General features: G+C 35.1%; 1 protein-coding gene across 4 annotated transcripts in view; it reads left to right on the forward strand.

Annotated features, from left to right (window-relative positions):
* The first annotated feature begins 7755 nt into the window (after positions 1–7755).
* The window catches only part of LOC126899138 (uncharacterized), a 39550-nt gene continuing 28162 nt past the window's right edge, over positions 7756–19143 (forward strand). For 2 of the 4 annotated variants that reach the window (XM_050673711.1, XM_050673710.1), the window contains exon 1: positions 7756–8256. In XM_050673711.1, coding sequence (XP_050529668.1) covers positions 7786–8256 — 471 coding nt within the window. In that variant the 5' untranslated portion in view covers positions 7756–7785. Of the gene's footprint in view, positions 8652–9694; positions 11142–11192; positions 11295–19143 lie in introns of those variants that run through there. The other 2 variants (XR_007702491.1, XM_050673712.1) reach the window with 2 other exon arrangements.

Raw genomic sequence — 19143 nt, forward strand, 5'->3', positions numbered from 1 at the left:
TCACACGAAAATAGCATTCGGTAGCCATTTTCGCCGTGAAGACAAGTCCAGAGGTCAAATTTTTTTTTTTCAAATTAAAGTATATTACATTAGCTTTAATTTAAGATATATATAAAAGTGTCAGATTTTCCGGAACATTTTCAAAATTTAAGTAAAAAAAGTAAATTTTTTGTGAAAAAGTTGTCATTTTAAATCCCCCCCTGTGGGCAGGTTAAGTGTCAGATTTACAAAAAAAATATACCAAATGATAAGTAAAGACATCAAGCATCTATATAAAAAAAAATTATATTGATATGTTCATTTTTGAAAAAGTTACGGCAGTTTTTAGTAAAAAAAATTGAAAAAATTTCGAAAATTAGCGATTTTTAAATTTGTAATTTTTTTGGAGGTTTCCCCCATTTACGGGGAACGAGGGAATTTTTTTCAATTTTTAAGGGTAATGTCTTCGACTAGATACGATTTGTGATCTTTTGACATATTGTTCATCAAAATCGGTCCAGCGAGAGCTGAGAGTGAGCGTTCACAGACACACAAAAAAAAAAAAACACATCATAGTAAAATTAATTCCTTCTCAGCTTCGCATCGAAGCTAAAATAAGGGTGAACGTATGAAGTATTTAACCACTACTCAAAAAAAAAAACATTTTTAAGATTATTATTTTTTAGAATAAATTTTGTTAACAATGATAAATCAATTACTCTGCTATTACTTATACAATACCCTAAAGCTATTTAAAAATATTTTAATATAATTTCACACAATTTTTTCTAAAATTTTATACAAATTTATCAAATTTCAATCTTTGTGAAAAATAATTAATATTTTTAAATTTTAAAGTTTAAAAAAGTTTATTGGAGTGCATGACCGATTTTAAACTACTTCTGCAAATTAAAAGGGTATACACGAGGCGGAGATAATTTATGGGAAGAGGATGGGATAAAAACATAACCCCCCTTCCCAATATTTTAATTAAATAATTTGATTCCATAAAAAAATATTTTATAATGGATATACAATGTATAACAACTAACGTAATATTTAATTTGTTTTTAAAGGGAGGGGGTGGTTACATCTATGATTTGCTAGAATCATTAAAACTTTGAAGACGTTGAATTCTTTTTTTTTTTAGATTGACGTTTGAGGATTCCGAAAATGGTTGTCACGAGCCAAGTTTTATTTAAATACCTTTATAAAATCCATTCATGTATATTAAATACTTGAACAAATATGAAATTTGTAATTGTTTATTACAAAATTCTTACAAAGAAAAAGATTCACTAAAAAGAATAAAATAAATCATATTAAAATTAGAATATAGTCAATGTATTAGGATAATAATTTACAATTGTTATTTTTAGTCAGTACCACCCCAGGCTTACTTACGTTTATCACTGAAGTAGCTTAGTATATGTTTAATATTATAACCGACAATAAGACAGCAGACGCGGTACAGAATACAACAGTAAGGAGCGAAGCAATTTATTTTAGTGGTGGAATAGTAGTAGTAGTGATTTCAGAACTGTTATTTCCCTAAAGCAATAACTGCTAATAAAAATGATTAATACTAGTGATTGCTAGTTTTCTTTATCAATATTATTATTTTTCAGGATCACATTGTTAACTGCCACAATCTACTAAGTCAGATTTAACGTTTTAATTAATTAAATTAACTATTAGAACGACCATTGTTATTTATTAACAACGTATTATACATTTTAAAATATTTTCTTAGAATACTAGATAACTCCCAGAAATCGAATTTTCGGATAGTTTTACTTTTATCATCTTAAATTACATTGCATTAACTTAAGTTTAATGTAAGTATAAAGAAGACAGGTTTTTTAAAATGTTATGAAATATTGAAAATAAAAAAATTTGCTATGATGATTCTATCCCTTCCCAGTACTTCGGTTAGTGATTTTCAAAAAAATGTATGTTAAAATCTAGAAAACATTTTATAGAACTGAAATTCTTTTTAGATTCGTATATCATTCAAATAAATACATTTTGTGATTTTTTTGATATATATAGTCGTGCAAAATTGGTCCAGTAGAAGCGAAGTAATTGAGTACACGGACAAACAAAAATATTAATTACTAATAGCCTCTTAGCTATGCATTAAAGCTAATAGTTATAAAAATGATCAGTTTCATAATTTCTTTAAAAAATATCAATAGCTGCTATTTTTTACTACTATTTCGAAACAGCAATAGCATATGAAGATGCTACTAAAATAAATAATATTTAATCGCCATTAATTTATTTTTAAATAAATTCGAAAATTTTGATACCAACAGTCAAAGACGCCGCCCTCCACGTTACGACATTCGGGTTGCTACTCAACTGTGTTACATTATATGCCCGTCACTGTGGGTCGTGCTGTTCAACATCAACCGTTTGCTGTTCTGATGTTGATTATGAAACACGTCGATACACGTTTGTTTATCTTGAGTGATACCAACTCCAACAATATCAAACATTTGTATTATAATCTTTATAAATCGATTTTATTCTAATTCTGATCTAATTTATTTTACTATTTTTAGTGAATTTTTTCATTGTATATTTATTGGTGGGTATTTTTTATTTATACTTTTTGGTGCATATCTTATTATATAATAGAACAAGGAAAAAAACGCTTTTCTGGGAAAATTACTTAGCGTGCTCGAATTTTCAAAATTGTTTTTTTCGACGAAAGTACTCGGTCACCAGACTCCGGGAAAATTATTGGTGAAGGTCGGAAAATTTTTGCCGCTCGCCCGCGAGCGTTTTAAAATTTCGAGCGTTTTCGAGAAAAACGCTCGCTGACGCCAGCGTTTTACGACTTCAGGTTTGAAATTTTCATCAGACCCGCCCAATGACATTTCTGAGATGTGATAAAAAAATCAATTCAATCCGTTCATTTTTCACCGTTTTACGAGCTTTTTTTTTTTCATGCGCTCGAGACGCCAGGGCGCGCCGCCCGAAATTCTTGCGACACTTTACGACATGAAAACGATTTTTTTTACGATTTGCAATCATACCACGGCGTTCTGTACGTGCCAAGGAAGCGCCAAAAATCGGAAAATCCCAGATCCGACAAAAACTTTGGCCGCTACGAGCGTTTGAAATTCATCAAATTTTAACGGAAAATGACGATTTTTCTGTTTGCTAATAATACACATGTACGCGTCCTATTATATCTTATTATATAATAGAACAAGGAAAAAAACGCTTTTCTGGGAAAATTACTTAGCGTGCTCGGATTTTCAAAATTTTTTTTTTCCACGAAAGTACTCGGTCACCAGACTCCGGGAAAATTATTGGCGAAGGTCGGAAAATTTTTGCCGCTCGCCCGCGAGCGTTTTAAAATTTCGACCGTTTTCGAGAAAAACGCTCGCTGACGCCAGCGTTTTACGACTTGAGGTTTGAAATTTTCATCAGACCCGCCCAATGACATTCCTGAGATGTGATAAAAAAATCAATTCAATCCGTTCATTTTTCACCGTTTTACGAGCTTTTTTTTTTTCATGCGCTCGAGACGCCAGGGCGCGCCGCCCGAAATTCTTGCGACACTTTACGACATGAAAACGATTTTTTTTACGATTTGCTATCATACCACAGCGTTCTGTACGTGCCGAGGAATCGCCAAAAATCGGAAAATCCCAGATCCGACAAAAACTCTGGCCGCTACGAGCGTTTGAAATTCATCAAATTTTAACGGAAAATGACGATTTTTCTGTTTGCTAATAATACACATGTACGCGTCCTATTATATCTTATTATATAATAGAACAAGGAAAAAAACGCTTTTCTGGGAAAATTACTTAGCGTGCTCGGATTTTCAAAATTTTTTTTTTCCACGAAAGTACTCGGTCACCAGACTCCGGGAAAATTATTGGCGAAGGTCGGAAAATTTTTGCCGCTCGCCCGCGAGCGTTTTAAAATTTCGACCGTTTTCGAGAAAAACGCTCGCTGACGCCAGCGTTTTACGACTTGAGGTTTGAAATTTTCATCAGACCCGCCCAATGACATTCCTGAGATGTGATAAAAAAATCAATTCAATCCGTTCATTTTTCACCGTTTTACGAGCTTTTTTTTTTTCATGCGCTCGAGACGCCAGGGCGCGCCGCCCGAAATTCTTGCGACACTTTACGACATGAAAACGATTTTTTTTACGATTCGCAATCATACCACGGCGTTCTGTACGTGCCGAGGAAGCGCCAAAAATCGGAAAATCCCAGATCCGACAAAAACTCTGGCCGCTACGAGCGTTTGAAATTCATCAAATTTTAACGGAAAATGACGATTTTTCTGTTTGCTAATAATACACATGTACGCGTCCTATTATATCTTATTATATAATAGAACAATTTTTTTTTTAAGTCCACGCGCATGGTTGTATTATGCGTAGTGATTCATTTCTGCTGATACGTATTATGAACCTTATTTATATGGTGTATTATGTATTATTATTAGAACACTATTTTGCATTTGCCCTATTTTTGTCAAGGAATGTTATATGTTATATATAAATTTCATGACGTTATAATTATTTAAGTTTGTACTTTCATTATAAGAACAGTACTAAGTACAGAGTTAATAATTTTCTTTTTTCTCATATATGATGTATGAGACTATGAGTTTATCTTTTGAATTGGGGTTCATCTATGATAACTATGATGTTCATCGTTAAATCGCAGTTACCAATATATTTATCAAAATTAATTATTTATTTTTATTTTTAATATTAATTTTATTTTAATATTAATTTTAATTTAAATTTACAGTGTGCCACTTATAAACACAATTATTTTAATTAGATTATCAATAATTTTTGTGTATAACAGGGTTGTATTTAAGAGAGATTGGCCCCTCCTTGAACAAGTGCTAACAATATTTTTTTAGGCAACTTCTAATATATAAGGACCTAATATCCTTTTTTTTCATCATTACTTTAATTTTAGCAAAACAATTTTTATAACATGTTTAACAAAGTAAAAAATATTAAATTTCCTTCTAAAATAATTTTTGAGTAGGCCTAAAGGGAATACCTCATTAAGAGGCTTCAACCTTATACCCAATACATTTTACTATATTCTCTTTTTGAATTTTCCTGATTTTAATAATAACATTTTTAGATATAGTTTTCTATAGTTTTCACTGATTCTGAAGTAATATTTTTTCTGAAAAACACTTATCGTGCCCGGCGTAGCCGGGTACTTTTACCGTAATCAGTGGCCTACTTATGATGACGGCCCGAAGAGGCTTACGCGCCGAAGTCGCGTAAGGCTCGAAGGGCCCCGGGTCTGGGGCGGAGCCTTGTTTTTAATATTTTATAATATTAACTAATAATATTACAAAACAATATTTACAATAAAGAAATACTTTATTGTATTTGAAGGTTTGATGAAACAATAATTAGATGGTCTTAAAAATATACATAACAAAGTGAGGCATGAATAATACATGTGTTATATATTTAGATTATTTCTTTAGAAACTTAGGATTATGATCATAATTGTGCTACTTGACAAATTTAATTAATTTTTAGCAAAGGTAACTACTTTAAGCATATAATAAAATTCACATGACACATGTGTTTCATGGTAAACTATCAACTTTAAATTGTGATTTTAGCTTCGGTGCGAAGCTGAGAAGGTATTGGTTTTACTATGTGTTTTTTTTTTGTGACTGTTACCAATTTTTCTCAGCTCTCAACGAACGGATGTATTTCAACGATACGTCAAAAGATCACAAATCGTATCTAGTCGAAGGCATTACCCTCAAAAATCGCTAATTTTCAACATTTTTTTTTCTTAAATCTGCCATAACTTTTTCAAAAATGAACAAATCAATATAATTTTTTTTTTATAGATGCTTTATGTCTTTACCTATCTGTAATAAGCTTCGACTATAGTTTTATCGTCTCTTGCACCGTGTTTCCCTACTCACACAAATGTTGTCTACATAAGTACTGAACAATAACGCGATCAGTCGGAAATTCACCACAGTCATATTCAGCTATACGTTGCAAGACATGAATAGTAGAAAAGAGCAAACATTTCACACCGGAGTCCGCCGTATTTAGCTGAATTTTACCTAACTGGACGCGAGGCGACGCGCGCCACAATATATGATCAGGTAACATTAAAATTTGCCTAATAATTTCATTAATATCAGCCACAAAGACATATCGTGATAACCGAAACAATGTTAGAGCGTCCATAACATCAGGTTGTAATTTGATCTAACGAAGTCACGGAAAATGCTTAATCCGACGTGTCAAAAACCACTCTTAATTTGACATCGACTCTTGAAGGTTTGTATACGTCATAATATGCGATCCTTCCGATGTAGCCGGAGACATGTGGCCCAAGGTCAAATATTCAGACATAAATGCGCAATAAGACTCGCGAAAACGCCTCCAATTTATTGTCCAAAGACGTAAAACATGGCACAGCTATCGCATGTGATTCACAAATTCAATTTAAGGCTCATATACGCGAACAATTGTGACTGCCGATAGTGTCGGACACAACTATTCTGAATGTCGTTGGTTAACTGGTAAGTGGGAGGGGGGTGGATGATAAGCTACGTGGAACATTGACCGGCCTACAAACGTAACTTTTAAACAAATGTAATTATCATTTAAAGCTAATTTAATTAAATATTAATTTATAATCCAATATGAAGATAAAAATGTCCATGATCATTAATTCTATTAAATTTTTTGAAACATTCATGTAAAATTTAATTTTTAGTAAAAATAATTTTTACTATTTTAGACATATGTATTGATAATCCTTGTCATGAGTGTGGGTAATGAAGCCTATGATCATAAAATAAAATTTAATTGTATCAATAAAAAATACCAAATTTATATTTATAAAAATAAAATTACACAAATCGGTTGATAATATTTTATCCTCTTGTCTCGTGATACACCATTATCTTAATAATTTTATTTTACGAAAATGTGATTATTTAAACTGAAGAAAAATAAAATAATATTGTTTATTTTAAGTAACCTATTTTAGAATCATATTATTTTATAATAACTATCCAAATTAATCAAATTCAATAAAATTGTTAGAAAAAAAGGATCAGCAGAATTAGCGAATGGACAAATTTATTCATAAAAAACATGAAATTTATTTACTCTTAATTAATATTATTTACTTAATTTATATTTACAATTTATTATTATTAATTGAACTGATAGAGTACTTAAATAAAAAGTTGTCTTAAATATACAAAAAAATATTTAAGTTTCTTTATAGGAATAACGGTTAACTGCTAAACAAGTCAATCAGTCAAATTATTCTTATCAATTAGTATCCGACACAAATATTAAGCAATTTTCATAATTTTCAGCTACCTTGGTGAATTTCTCAATATCTAATATTTATTTTGACTTGTGATAAAGTAATACAAAAGATTTTATTGCTATAAAAATAATAATATCATTGCTATATGCGTTTTTCGTTTCAATTAGGTAATTTAATGTGATAATAATTTTTCATTAAAATATTCGTACCTATAATCTACTTATAACATAATAAAATTGCGTTCACTTTAATCGTATAGGAAATATAACAAGTACAGACATTTGATGATATCATTTAATGGGTATAAAAATAAATGAACATTTTTCACAAACTTTAAACTTAATAAATTATTTTTTTGTTTGCACACGTCTAAGCACTGTATTTTTGTATGTGAATATTATGATGAATATTGAAAAAATAGATTATTCTAACTTATTTTATTGAACTGTTGATTTTGATTTTTGGGTATATTGATATGAATCTTGGACTAATTATTTTAACATTGTCTTTAATTCAATACAATATTATCACTGTAGATAATAAAATCTGTAAAATAAAACAAAATAATTACTTAAATTATTTAAATGAAGTTGTAGATCATATGTGTACTCAAAATGGATGGAAGTCTATGGAAAACTTATACTTAAACATTGATCCGATGGGAAATATAAATGTTCCAGATTTAATAGGACGACAATTGGACAGAAGTAATTTGATTATTACTTTCTATAATATTGTTCATATTTTAAACTACAATTATAACGAAGTACTTCTAATATTCGTTAAATTGTTAAACGTTATTGTTGATAAATGTAAACACTTTTTGGACGCCGAATTATTAGACAATTTTTTTAATTGTACTAAAGCACTCCAAAAATCAGTAAAAGATTCATTGACAATGTTTGAGAATTTATATAATGCTATTACATTCATAAGATATATAGACCTAAACTTGAAAAATCTAAAAGTTGATGAGTTACAAATTTATCTGTTTACCACAGATGACGATATTTATCAGATAAAAAACCACAAATTTTTTAAAAACGTACAAGACGAGAAATCCTATGATTATCATCAAGTCTTTCTTGATGTTAGTGATTTCATTGTTAATATATCTAAAATTGCAAATAATTTTTTTGAGAAATATAAATTTATTCAAAATATTTATGGGAATGATGATTGCAAAATGATATGTGAAATAGAATATTCATCTCATTCGATAGATTCACCGGATTTTATTTCATTCATGTATCAAAAGGTCAATTCGTTTTACACTGAAACCATAAAGAATAATTACGAGGATCTTGGATTTATTCAATTGATAAATCCAACAATTGATAAGTAAGTATAACTTATTTATTGAGTTCTATATTTATGAGTTTTTTCTATTTTATAATTATAAAATAGGAATAATTTTATTAAATATATTATACAATATGTGTATAAATTATATATAATTCAAAGATTTTTGACTTTCCGATCAAAATTTGTTGTACGTATAATCTGTTTTTGTAGTATCAAATAGCATCATAACATAAAAATAGATTTTTTCGAATTAAATTCTATTCTCAAATTTATTGTTAGGAGTGATTTATAAACAGCATTACTTGTGATTTTGTGTATTGATAAAAATGTTGTTAATAAAATAAATATTGAATATATTATTTATATATTCTTTAATGCAAAAGCCAAAACAGTGAAAACAAAACAGTTAATATGTTAAAGTAGTACTTTAAATAATATTTAAAGTATTTCTTAAAACGTAATATTACTACGTTTTATATGAAAAACATATTCCTATTAAGTGTAATTTTTGTCTTTTATTTTATTATTTTTTTTAATCGATCAATTATTTAAAAACAAAATTAGTCATAATAGTTTGACAAATATTTGATAATTCATTATATACTGATACAATTTTTTGCAGTTAACTAAAATAATTTTATAATATGAAAATAAGCAATTCAAAAGGTAGTTTAGTTTCTTGTTATTAGATCATACGTTATTATTATTAAATATTTTTTGTATGAAAAAAATTAGTTAGTTAATTAGATAATTAGGGGTGTTGTCATTAGCGAAATTAAAGTTTAATTACCCTTATAAGGTATAAGAGATGAAAGTGAAAAAAACTTTGATTGAAAAATTGAGAGAAACATTAACTAAAATAAATAAATAAAACGGTATTAATTTAATGATATTGATAATTATTATTGTTACTCGATTAATTAAGTGGTTCATGATAACTGAATCATTCTGTATGTAACTGTGTGATTTAATGGTTTATGATAAACCGATCACCATGTATAAAATAACATAGTATAAATAAATAAGTAATATCTGCTAATATAAGATAATTTAACTAATTTATTCAAATATCTATACAGATTTAAACCTCCTATAGACCAAACTATTAATCAAGAAGTTGGTATCATGTCACTCAATATTATACTTAGTGAGGGTAGTTGGAGTTCATTTAACCACATAGAAATACAATATGACGATTTGAAAATATGTGCTTCGCGTATTTTTAGAGACCTGGTGACAGATCATAATTTTCATCTTAAAAAAAATTACTTCGCTCAAATGGTGAGATGCAGATTTTATGAAGTGCTTTTAATTTACAATACATCATTATCTGCTTTGAAAATAATGTGTGATAATGAAAAATTTAAAACTATTCCAAAACATTATGTGAACTGTGTAACATTTCTTTTTGACGTTATTAATGATACAGTTAAAATGTTTGATTTCATGCTGACAATTTTAGAAAAAATGAAGCTATCAGCAATTTGGCCAACCACTTCATCATATTCTAATCTAATTTCAACTCATAAATTGATACGTAATTATGTTATTAATCTAAAAACTCTTAATGTAGTACGAGATATGTTTGTAAACAAACCTGGAGTACTTATTGAAAAAATAGCTGATTTTTACGTTAAAAGTTTTATAAAAGCAAGATACGAGTTTAATAATATGCTATGTGCTTTTAAATATCAAATAAAAAATCACTGTTTTTCAGATGGCTTAATTGTGACTACGAAAGATCTGATAATTAAATTTAAAAATACTGCATCTTTTATTAATGAAACAATGTCAAATGATTCTCGTGTCTCCGATTATGAACTTATTTCGATATATTTATATGAGTTCTGTGAACAGTTTATTAAAACTTTTTGCTTAGATACAGGTTTTCATAAAATACATGAAAATTATATTTGGACATGGAAATAATTCTTTTTTGTATTACAAAGTTAAAAATATAACATTTATATGATCGAAATACGTGTTTTATGTTAAATTAGAGCATAATTTCTGGTATATGAAGTAGGACCTGACACGACTTACGTCGCAATAATGTAGTCGACACTGGTTTTGTGGGTATAGACCTGTGGGCCGTTATTAATAAGCAACAACAGGTTATTTGAAAAAAAAAAACAAACCCAAAAGACGAACACAGTTAATAAAAATCTTTTCTTAATATCGCGGTACCTTCGTTGGCGTTGGCGACGCGGTGTCCGACATGATCCTCGGGCGTCAAAAGGTTAGCAATATTGAAGGAGATTGTGCGCGGGTGTGATTCGGTTCGTCGAGTCCGGTCCTGCGGCACGTCCGGAGCTGGTGGCGTACATCCTCGACGTTGTCACTATCATAGTTAAACGCATATACATTTTATTATGTTCATTTTGACAACGGGAAGAAGACTCAACGTATCTTTTGCGGCGGGCCGTCGTCGGCTGTATGGTATTTGCTGGACTCTGCACTGTGGCGTATGGCACGCGTTGTTGGTCAGTCAAATACCCATAGTAGGGCGACGGCTGATAAAGGTGGCACGAGTCGCGGGGCATCGTGTATCANATAGTAGGGCGACGGCTGATAAAGGTGGTACGAGTCGCGGGGCATCGTGTATCACGAATCGACACGTGTCAGACCTCTTCTATCATAATAAGTTTAATGTAATTTTAAGTAAATTCTTCAGAAAGCCCTATATCAATAAATTGATTTATTTTTAACTATTGCATCGTTATATATTCATTAGAGGAATAAATTATCGTATAGTTATAATTGCCATGAAAGTTTCTAAATTAAAAAAAAATTTTATAGACTTTTGTCGACAATTATCTTTATAGACAAATATCCATTTTGTATTGCTGCTTGGTATATTTATTTGTGCTAGTTTTTTAGTTTTTTTATTTGTTAGTTTCAGTTGTTACAGAATGATATATATTTTAGTGTTATGATTGATTTTTCCAATCATAATAAATAAAAATGATTTAAAATTTTTATTAATTTTATGAAAAATTAAGAAATTCCGATAAAAAACTTAGAAATAGTGTGCTAGTTTGTATTCAGTCTACCTGGTAAAAGGGCACAGATAGAAAGACTATTTTCACATTGCAAGAAATATTGAACATCCAAAAAATCTTAATTACATGTTTCAATATTGAATTCAGTTTTTAAAAACTATGATGAAAATTGTAACAAAATCCTTAAAATCGGACACCGAGTTACTAAAAGTAATTCATGGATCTCACAAATATATTATGTTTAAATTAAAAATACAGTCATGAAGGACACATGTTATTAAATTAAACAAAATTAATTAATTAATTTAAACATATTATTACATTTTGTATTTATGCATTTAAATTTTATACTTGGTGTTTTTACCTTTGAAAACTAATTTAAATATTTCTACTTTTGCTCAAGTTTACTTAAAAAAAAAAATTTAAAGTATTTTCATTGAATGAACGCAGCGCCCGGTGGTATTCATTTGGGTTGGTTAACGTTCGTGGTTTTATTTTATTTTAAGTCAGGCTATATCGAGAATAAGGTGAGTGGATCGTATGAATGAATGTAGAATGAATTTTACAATATATAATTATAACAATTAAATGTATTATACAAGTATCATAAAATCTTATATACACCAATGTGGATAGGGGGACACTTAATACTAATGCTATAATGGTGCTGATATAAACAAATAATAAATTATAAATGTGAGTTAGTCTTACGCTCACTTCAACTGTCCTCACATCGCATTCAATAGCATTCCTCCATCTCTTTTTTGGTCTTCCTCTACCTATTCTTCCTTCAACATTTATTTCTATAACTACTCTTACAGCTTCCGATTCTTCTCTCCTCATAATATGACTTAACCATCTAAATCTAATAAAAACACTGCTCTTTTGCACAACTGACCCTAAATACTTAAAACTCTCCACCTCTCCAATCACGTCCTCGCCTATTGTCACTGACCTCATTTCACCTACCTCGTGTTCTCCTTTGTCAAACTCGTACTCTATATACTCTGCCCTACTTCTACTTATTCTTAAACCCTTTTCTTCAAGAGCTGATCTCTACACCTCTAGCCTTTGATTAATTTCCTCTCTATTTTCTATTATTAACACTATATCGCCAGCAAACAACATGCACCACGGCACCTCTCCTTGTATTTCTCGAGTAATTTCATCCATCACTATAGAGAATAATTAAGGGCTTAAAGCAAAACCTTGGTGCACTCTTACTCTTACCCGAAAACCTTCTGATACTCCTCCTACGCTTTTTACCCTGGTACAAGTACCATCATATCTTCTATTATATTAATGTATCTTTTCGGGACTCCTTTTCTCATTAGACCACTTTAAAGCCTCTCTCGGTACTCTGTCATACGCTTTCTCCAAATCTATAAATGCCATACACAGTTTTTTCTTCTTTTCTCTAAACTTTTCTATTAGTTGCCTCACACAATATACTGGCTCCATTGTTGACTTACCAGGCATAAATCCAAACTAGTTTTTAGATACCGATGTCTCAATTCTTATTCTCTTATCTATTACATAATATATCTTATATGGTATTATGTTCAGTATATCAATATAAATAATTATTTAAACACCAAGAGTTGCATAGAAATGCTTTGTTTGAGTTATATTTAAACAATTTATTACAATAAAAAATAAATAAAACATTTTTAACGAAATTTTGAGTTTTCCTCATAAAATTATTGTTAATAGTAATTAAATAAGTTTCTGATCACATATCAATCTAAAAAAAACCCAGCACAGGGGGTCGTGGCACAGTGGTGACGTGGCATCAAGTATAATGATATCTGTGAGTGATTAATATCACTATCATAAAAAACACTTTGATGCAAATCTGTAAAGTGTTTAATTTTAAACAATTGGTAGATTATTCCAAAAGCTACATGATCAGATACATATCAATATCAAATACATGATATTTCTTATTAATATACTGATTAAGATAAAGTATATCGAATAAAAAAGGGATATAAATATTATTTCTCATTAAAAAATTGTGTTGATCCATACAATTTTCAATAAGTTATAGCATTATAAAGTTAAAAATGTAAAAAATAAAATCGAGAATATTCACACAAAAATTGCTTTCGGTAGCCATTTTCACCATAAAGATAATATAAAGTCCGAAATTTTTTTGTTCATAATAAAGTAAATTACATTATCTTTAATTTAAGATATATATAAAAGTGTCAGACTTTCCGGAACACATTAAAAGTTAAGTGTAAAAGTAAATGTTTTGTGAAAAAGTTGTTATTTTAAATCGCCGCCTGTATACAGATAAAGGGTCAGATTTATAAAAAAAATATACAAAATGATGGTTAAAAACATCATGCATCCATAAAAAAAAGAATTATATTGATCCACACATCTTTCAAAAAGTTATAGCATTATTAAGTTAAAAATATAAACAAAGGATTATTTTATAAAAATCGTAATTTTTTTTATTAAGTTTGATGTCTATTTTCACCACGAAGACAAGTCCAGAGGTCAAATTTTTTTTTTTTATAATAAAGTATATTACATTACCTTTAATTTAAGATATATATAAGAGTATCAGACCTTCCGGAACACTTTCAAAAGTTAAGGTGAAAAATATATCGTATGATATCATTAAAAAAAAAAATTATAGCAGTTTTAAGTAATAAAAATTAATAAAATGTCTAAAATTAGCGATTTTTAAATTTGTAATTTTTTTGGAAATTTCCCCTATTTACGTGAAACGAGAGAAATTTTTTTTAATTTTTGAGGGTAATGTCTTCGACTAGATACGATTTGTTATCTTTTGACGTATTTTTCAAAGAAATCAGTTCGGTGATAGCTGTGAAAAACTGGTAAGAGACACAAAGAAAATACATCATAGTAAAACTAATACCTTCTCATCTTCGCAACAATGCTAAAATATTATAATAAAAAATATGATTTTTGTAAAAAAATTCTTTTTTATATTTTTAACTTTATAATGCTATAAATATTTGAAAAACATATATAAATCAATACAATTTTTTTATGATAAATACTATTTATTGTAATGTTATATTATCACTTATAACATTAAAATATTATATTATGTTATCTTTTGTACATGTATGTCATATATTATAAATTCACAAGATTACCAAAACAGGGTTCCCTTATTTAAAACATAAAATAATCAATAAACTAGGTAATTAAATCTGATTATTATACAGATTCAAAGTAACGCCTATGTATGGGTTCTCAATTAGGTCCTGCCAATCACATTTAACTATTAATTAAGATCTACAGTTTCAAGATCACATTAAGGATTGCTACACAACCCTCGTCTACTATAAAAACCCATTTTTTCTTATTAAAATCAGTTCTTTCGGCGATTTTAAAATACACAAATCTACGACACTCCACTCAAGATTTCACTCTCCGAAACTTAGTCGATTTTTTAATTTTTTTAGACTTATTTTTTTTTGGAATATTTTCTCAAATTAAATGGAACTTAGAATAATTTTAAAGTGAATTTTGTTTTGGTGAATCTTTTATTTTAAATTTATTTGTGTCATTAAATAATTATGTTTTTATGTTCATTTTATTATAGTCGTATTAAGAAAAGGTTGTTAGTGAAAAAAATCATTCCTAACATATATTCGAAAGTATTTAATCCTATATAACTTTTAAAATAATATTAGTAGGGTAATATAGAGAGTTCTAGACCCCCCGCCTACCCATTAACCCTCCTCACCACCGTTATGATGGGTGGGCGTGGTCTCTAAAAGATGGGGATATGGTTAGTCATGGTATATCGATTGTGGGTTATGGGTAGTCGTGGTCTTATGATAGTAGGGGTAAGTTTTTGGCGTAGTCTTGGGTGAAGGGGTGAGGTGTTAAGGTCATTCAAAATGGCGGGTTTAATCTATAGTGCGCAAGCGCACTATAACTTCATGTCAGTGGTGGGGGAAATTGCCATTCGATAAAGGTTGTTCTCCTCCTACAGTGCCATCTACTAGAGGATAAGGTAAACCTCATGTTAACTGATTAAAGTACGTTTAAACGTACGTATTACATTGAAATAGTGTACATTAAGTAGCGGCCGCCGCCATCATACGTGTCCTTGACTATTCTTAGAAAATATTTACTTAATATCAACGCTACAGGGTTCTCTTCCTCCCGTTTCGCTGCGCTACAGTGTTGGCGTGATCGGGCTCTACGGGGCTACGAAACGTCGGCACGAGCGCAGTGTCCCTAGCTCGGGGAATCGGGCGCGTCCTCATGTTGCGGATAGAGGAACGGCCTGCAGATATGCAGGTTAGCCGCGAAATAAGCAGTCCATTCATTTGGACTGACGAATAAGGGGTCACGGACAGCGAGCTACCCAAACGCTTGTTAATCCTGTAGATATACAGGATAGCCGTGAAATAAGCCTATATGGACGAATAAGCGGTAGCGTTTGGGTGCGAACGGAGATAAACAACTACGCAACCAGTGAAGTTAGCCGCTCACTAGCCGGAGGGACTGGCTATGAGGGCAACCCCCTCACAAAATCATTTACCAAATGACAATGGCACAAAACGGAGTAAAGGTTACTGTATCAGGGGATTCGGATGCCCCAGTGCCGGCGGTTGGTGGGGGGTGTACCCACCAGGTGTCGTTATCAAACGAATACACGACAAATGCAGGAGTGTTGAGGCAGGCTCCTGCAGCCAACCACGGGGTTGGTACTGCGACTGCAGGGAGTGGTGGTGACCAAGCCACTCCCACCGGTAAAATAGCCGGGAGGGTATTGGCAATGGACAGCTTGGAACCTGGAACGGACTTGACAACGACCAACCCCCTAGATACGTCACCAATACTCTCCATACTGGAAAGATTGCGGGGCGCATCTAGGGGTGGTTCGACAAGGGTGGGACCTTCGGGTCCAACCATGGAAGGGGTAGTGAGATGAAGTCGGCTGAGCTGGGGGAGGACGATTCCTTGCGTCCCAAACGCAAGGAGATCTCTCCAACGGTCAGCCCACCCATCATCATTTTGGAGGACACCCCGCCCGGCGCGGTTGTGCCCATGCCGACGACTCCTCTGCCGGTCTTGGCCAAGAAGCCTAAGTTGGTGCCCCTGACTGCAGTTGATATCTTCAACGCTGACGGGACACCAAAGAGGGTGATTGGCCGGACCGACGAGGTGTTGTCGGCTGGGCTAGACCTCGCCAGGGAGCAGGCGGGCCAGCTCTCCGACGTGCTGGAGGTCTATAGCCCTCACAGGCGAGTGGTGAAGATGGCCACAGCCCTTATCGAAACCATAAGGGCCTTGGCTGATCTTCACCTCACAAGCACGCCTGGGGGGAGATCACCTGTACCTACGTCGGAGAGCCCTAAGTGCCTCCAGGACTGTGCGTCCCAGACGAACAATTGGTGGGACACATTTGACCCACCATCTAAGGCCGTCGGGGACGCAGCGTCCACCCTACAAGGCGGCGAGGTGGCAGTGGGTGCGCTCCTACCTGCCACCACCGCCAAAAAGCGAAAAAGAAGGAAAAAGAAGAAGAAGGGAGTGGCAAAGGACGCTGGGTGTTCGATCGCGGACACAATGGCGTCCTTGCCACTCGGTGGCGTGGCCCCTCCTCCTCCGAAAGCTCCTGCCACCGCTTCAGCCCCACAACTGGCCACCTTGTGGACTGAGGTGGTGAAGCGGAGGGGGACCAAGAAATTTGAGCGCATGGCAACGACGGCTCCCAAAGAGGAGGTTAATGGTGGGCCCAAGCCCAAGCCGCCGCCACTGTCCCGAGGCCCGACTGCCGCTCAGCTTAGGGCTAAAGTTCCGAGGACGGAGGCGGTAGTGATTGGACCCCTCAAGGAGGGACAACAGTACGCCGCGATCATAAGGACCGCGATGGCTGCTGTTGACCTCAATGCCCTTGGGGTTCAATTGGCGGGCACCAGGCGGACCCGAACGGGAGCCGTCCTTTTGGAGGTCCGGGGATCGGGCGCCCAGGCTGACAGCCTAGCTGACAGCTTGAAGGGTGCCCTGAAGGAGCATGACGTGCGGGTCCACCGTCCGGTGATGACAGTGCCCGTCATGCTCCTGGACGTGGAGGAATGGACGGAGGAGGGCGACGTGCAGAGTGCACTTCTGGACGCCCTCCGCCGTCCAGAGGACAAGGTGCCGCCGGAAATCGGGCCCGTTGTGGTCCGAGAGAACTCCGGCGGCAAAGGGCGTTACGCCCGGGTGGAGGTGCNGGACCCGCACGCCGGATCGTTCTTGGACCGGTCCGGCAGAGCGGCAATCGGCGTGATGGCCCGCGGCCTGACGGTCGCGGACATTGAGTCGGGCGACGGTTACGTAGTGGCGAGGATAGACGGCATGGACGTCTTGAGCTGCTACGCGCCGCCCAGCTTGCCGATCGCCGGACTCCTCGGGTCCGTGTCCTCCTGCCTACGGGCCAGGAGGCTCGGGCGGCCGCGCGACGGCCGAGGGGAGCTCGTGGCCGGGGATTTTAACGCTCACTCCCCGGTCTGGGGGTCGGCGGACACGAATCAGCGTGGCGAAGAACTGTTGGACCTGATGTCAGCCCTCGGGCTGGTGTCGGCCAACAGGGGATCCACCCCGACGTTCGAGGGTCACTCCTCGAGCTCGGTGGTGGACGTCACGCTGGTGTCCCCGTCGCTGCACCCGCACGTGACCGGCTGGTCGGTTCTCCCGTACAGGGAAAACCTTAGCGACCACCGTTACATCATGTACGAGTGCGGCGATGGCGGCCGTCCCCCTCGAGCCGTGCCCCGCGTGCCGTCTCGCGATGGGCTAGTGGGCTGGCGGGTCAGACCGGCCACGGACGTCGACGCTTTTGAGACGGGCTTACTGCTCGCTCAATGGTCGGCGCCCGCGGTACCGGACCAAAGCGTCTCCGCGAGCGAAGCGGCGGAAGAGTTGGACCGGAGGGTGGTCGCAGCCTGCGACTTCACCCTTCCGGCCAAACGACCGCCGTCGACTCGCGGACCGCCAGTCCACTGGTGGAACGCCGAGGTGGCGGTCAGGCGTGAGGAGTGCGTCAGGGTCAGGAGGACTATGACGCGCTCCAACCGTTGGCCGCGGGACCCGGAATCCCCGGACCCGAGGGAGGCGCTGAGGTCGGCCCGCAAAGAGCTGAAGCTCGCCATCAGGCGGGCCAAAGCGAAGTGCTGGGCCGAACTCGTGAAGTCGGTGGACCACGACCCGTGGGGGAAACCCTACCGGGTCGTTATGCGGAAGCTCCGCGGTTCACCGGCTTCCGGTCAGCTGGAGGCGGAAGTGCTGGAAAGGGCGGTAGACACGCTCTTTCCGACACATCTGCCCCTGCTTCCCCCGGCGTCATCCGTCGACCTCCCCCTCCGGAAGCCGAACTGGCCCTCGGCCAGTCCGCCGACGTCGGCCAGGTGGGCTTCGATCCGGGTGACGAGCAGCCGCTTGAGGATCTTCCCCAAGTCGTCCAACATGCAAAGCAGTCGGTACGACGAGGGGAGACCCTCGGGCTTGTCACCCTTTCTCAGAAGCACCAGCCTGGCCTT

This window comes from Daktulosphaira vitifoliae, unplaced genomic scaffold (genome assembly GCF_025091365.1).
Source record: "Daktulosphaira vitifoliae isolate Bord-2020 unplaced genomic scaffold, ASM2509136v1 Scaffold_2, whole genome shotgun sequence".
Taxonomy (NCBI): Eukaryota; Metazoa; Arthropoda; class Insecta; order Hemiptera; family Phylloxeridae; genus Daktulosphaira; species Daktulosphaira vitifoliae.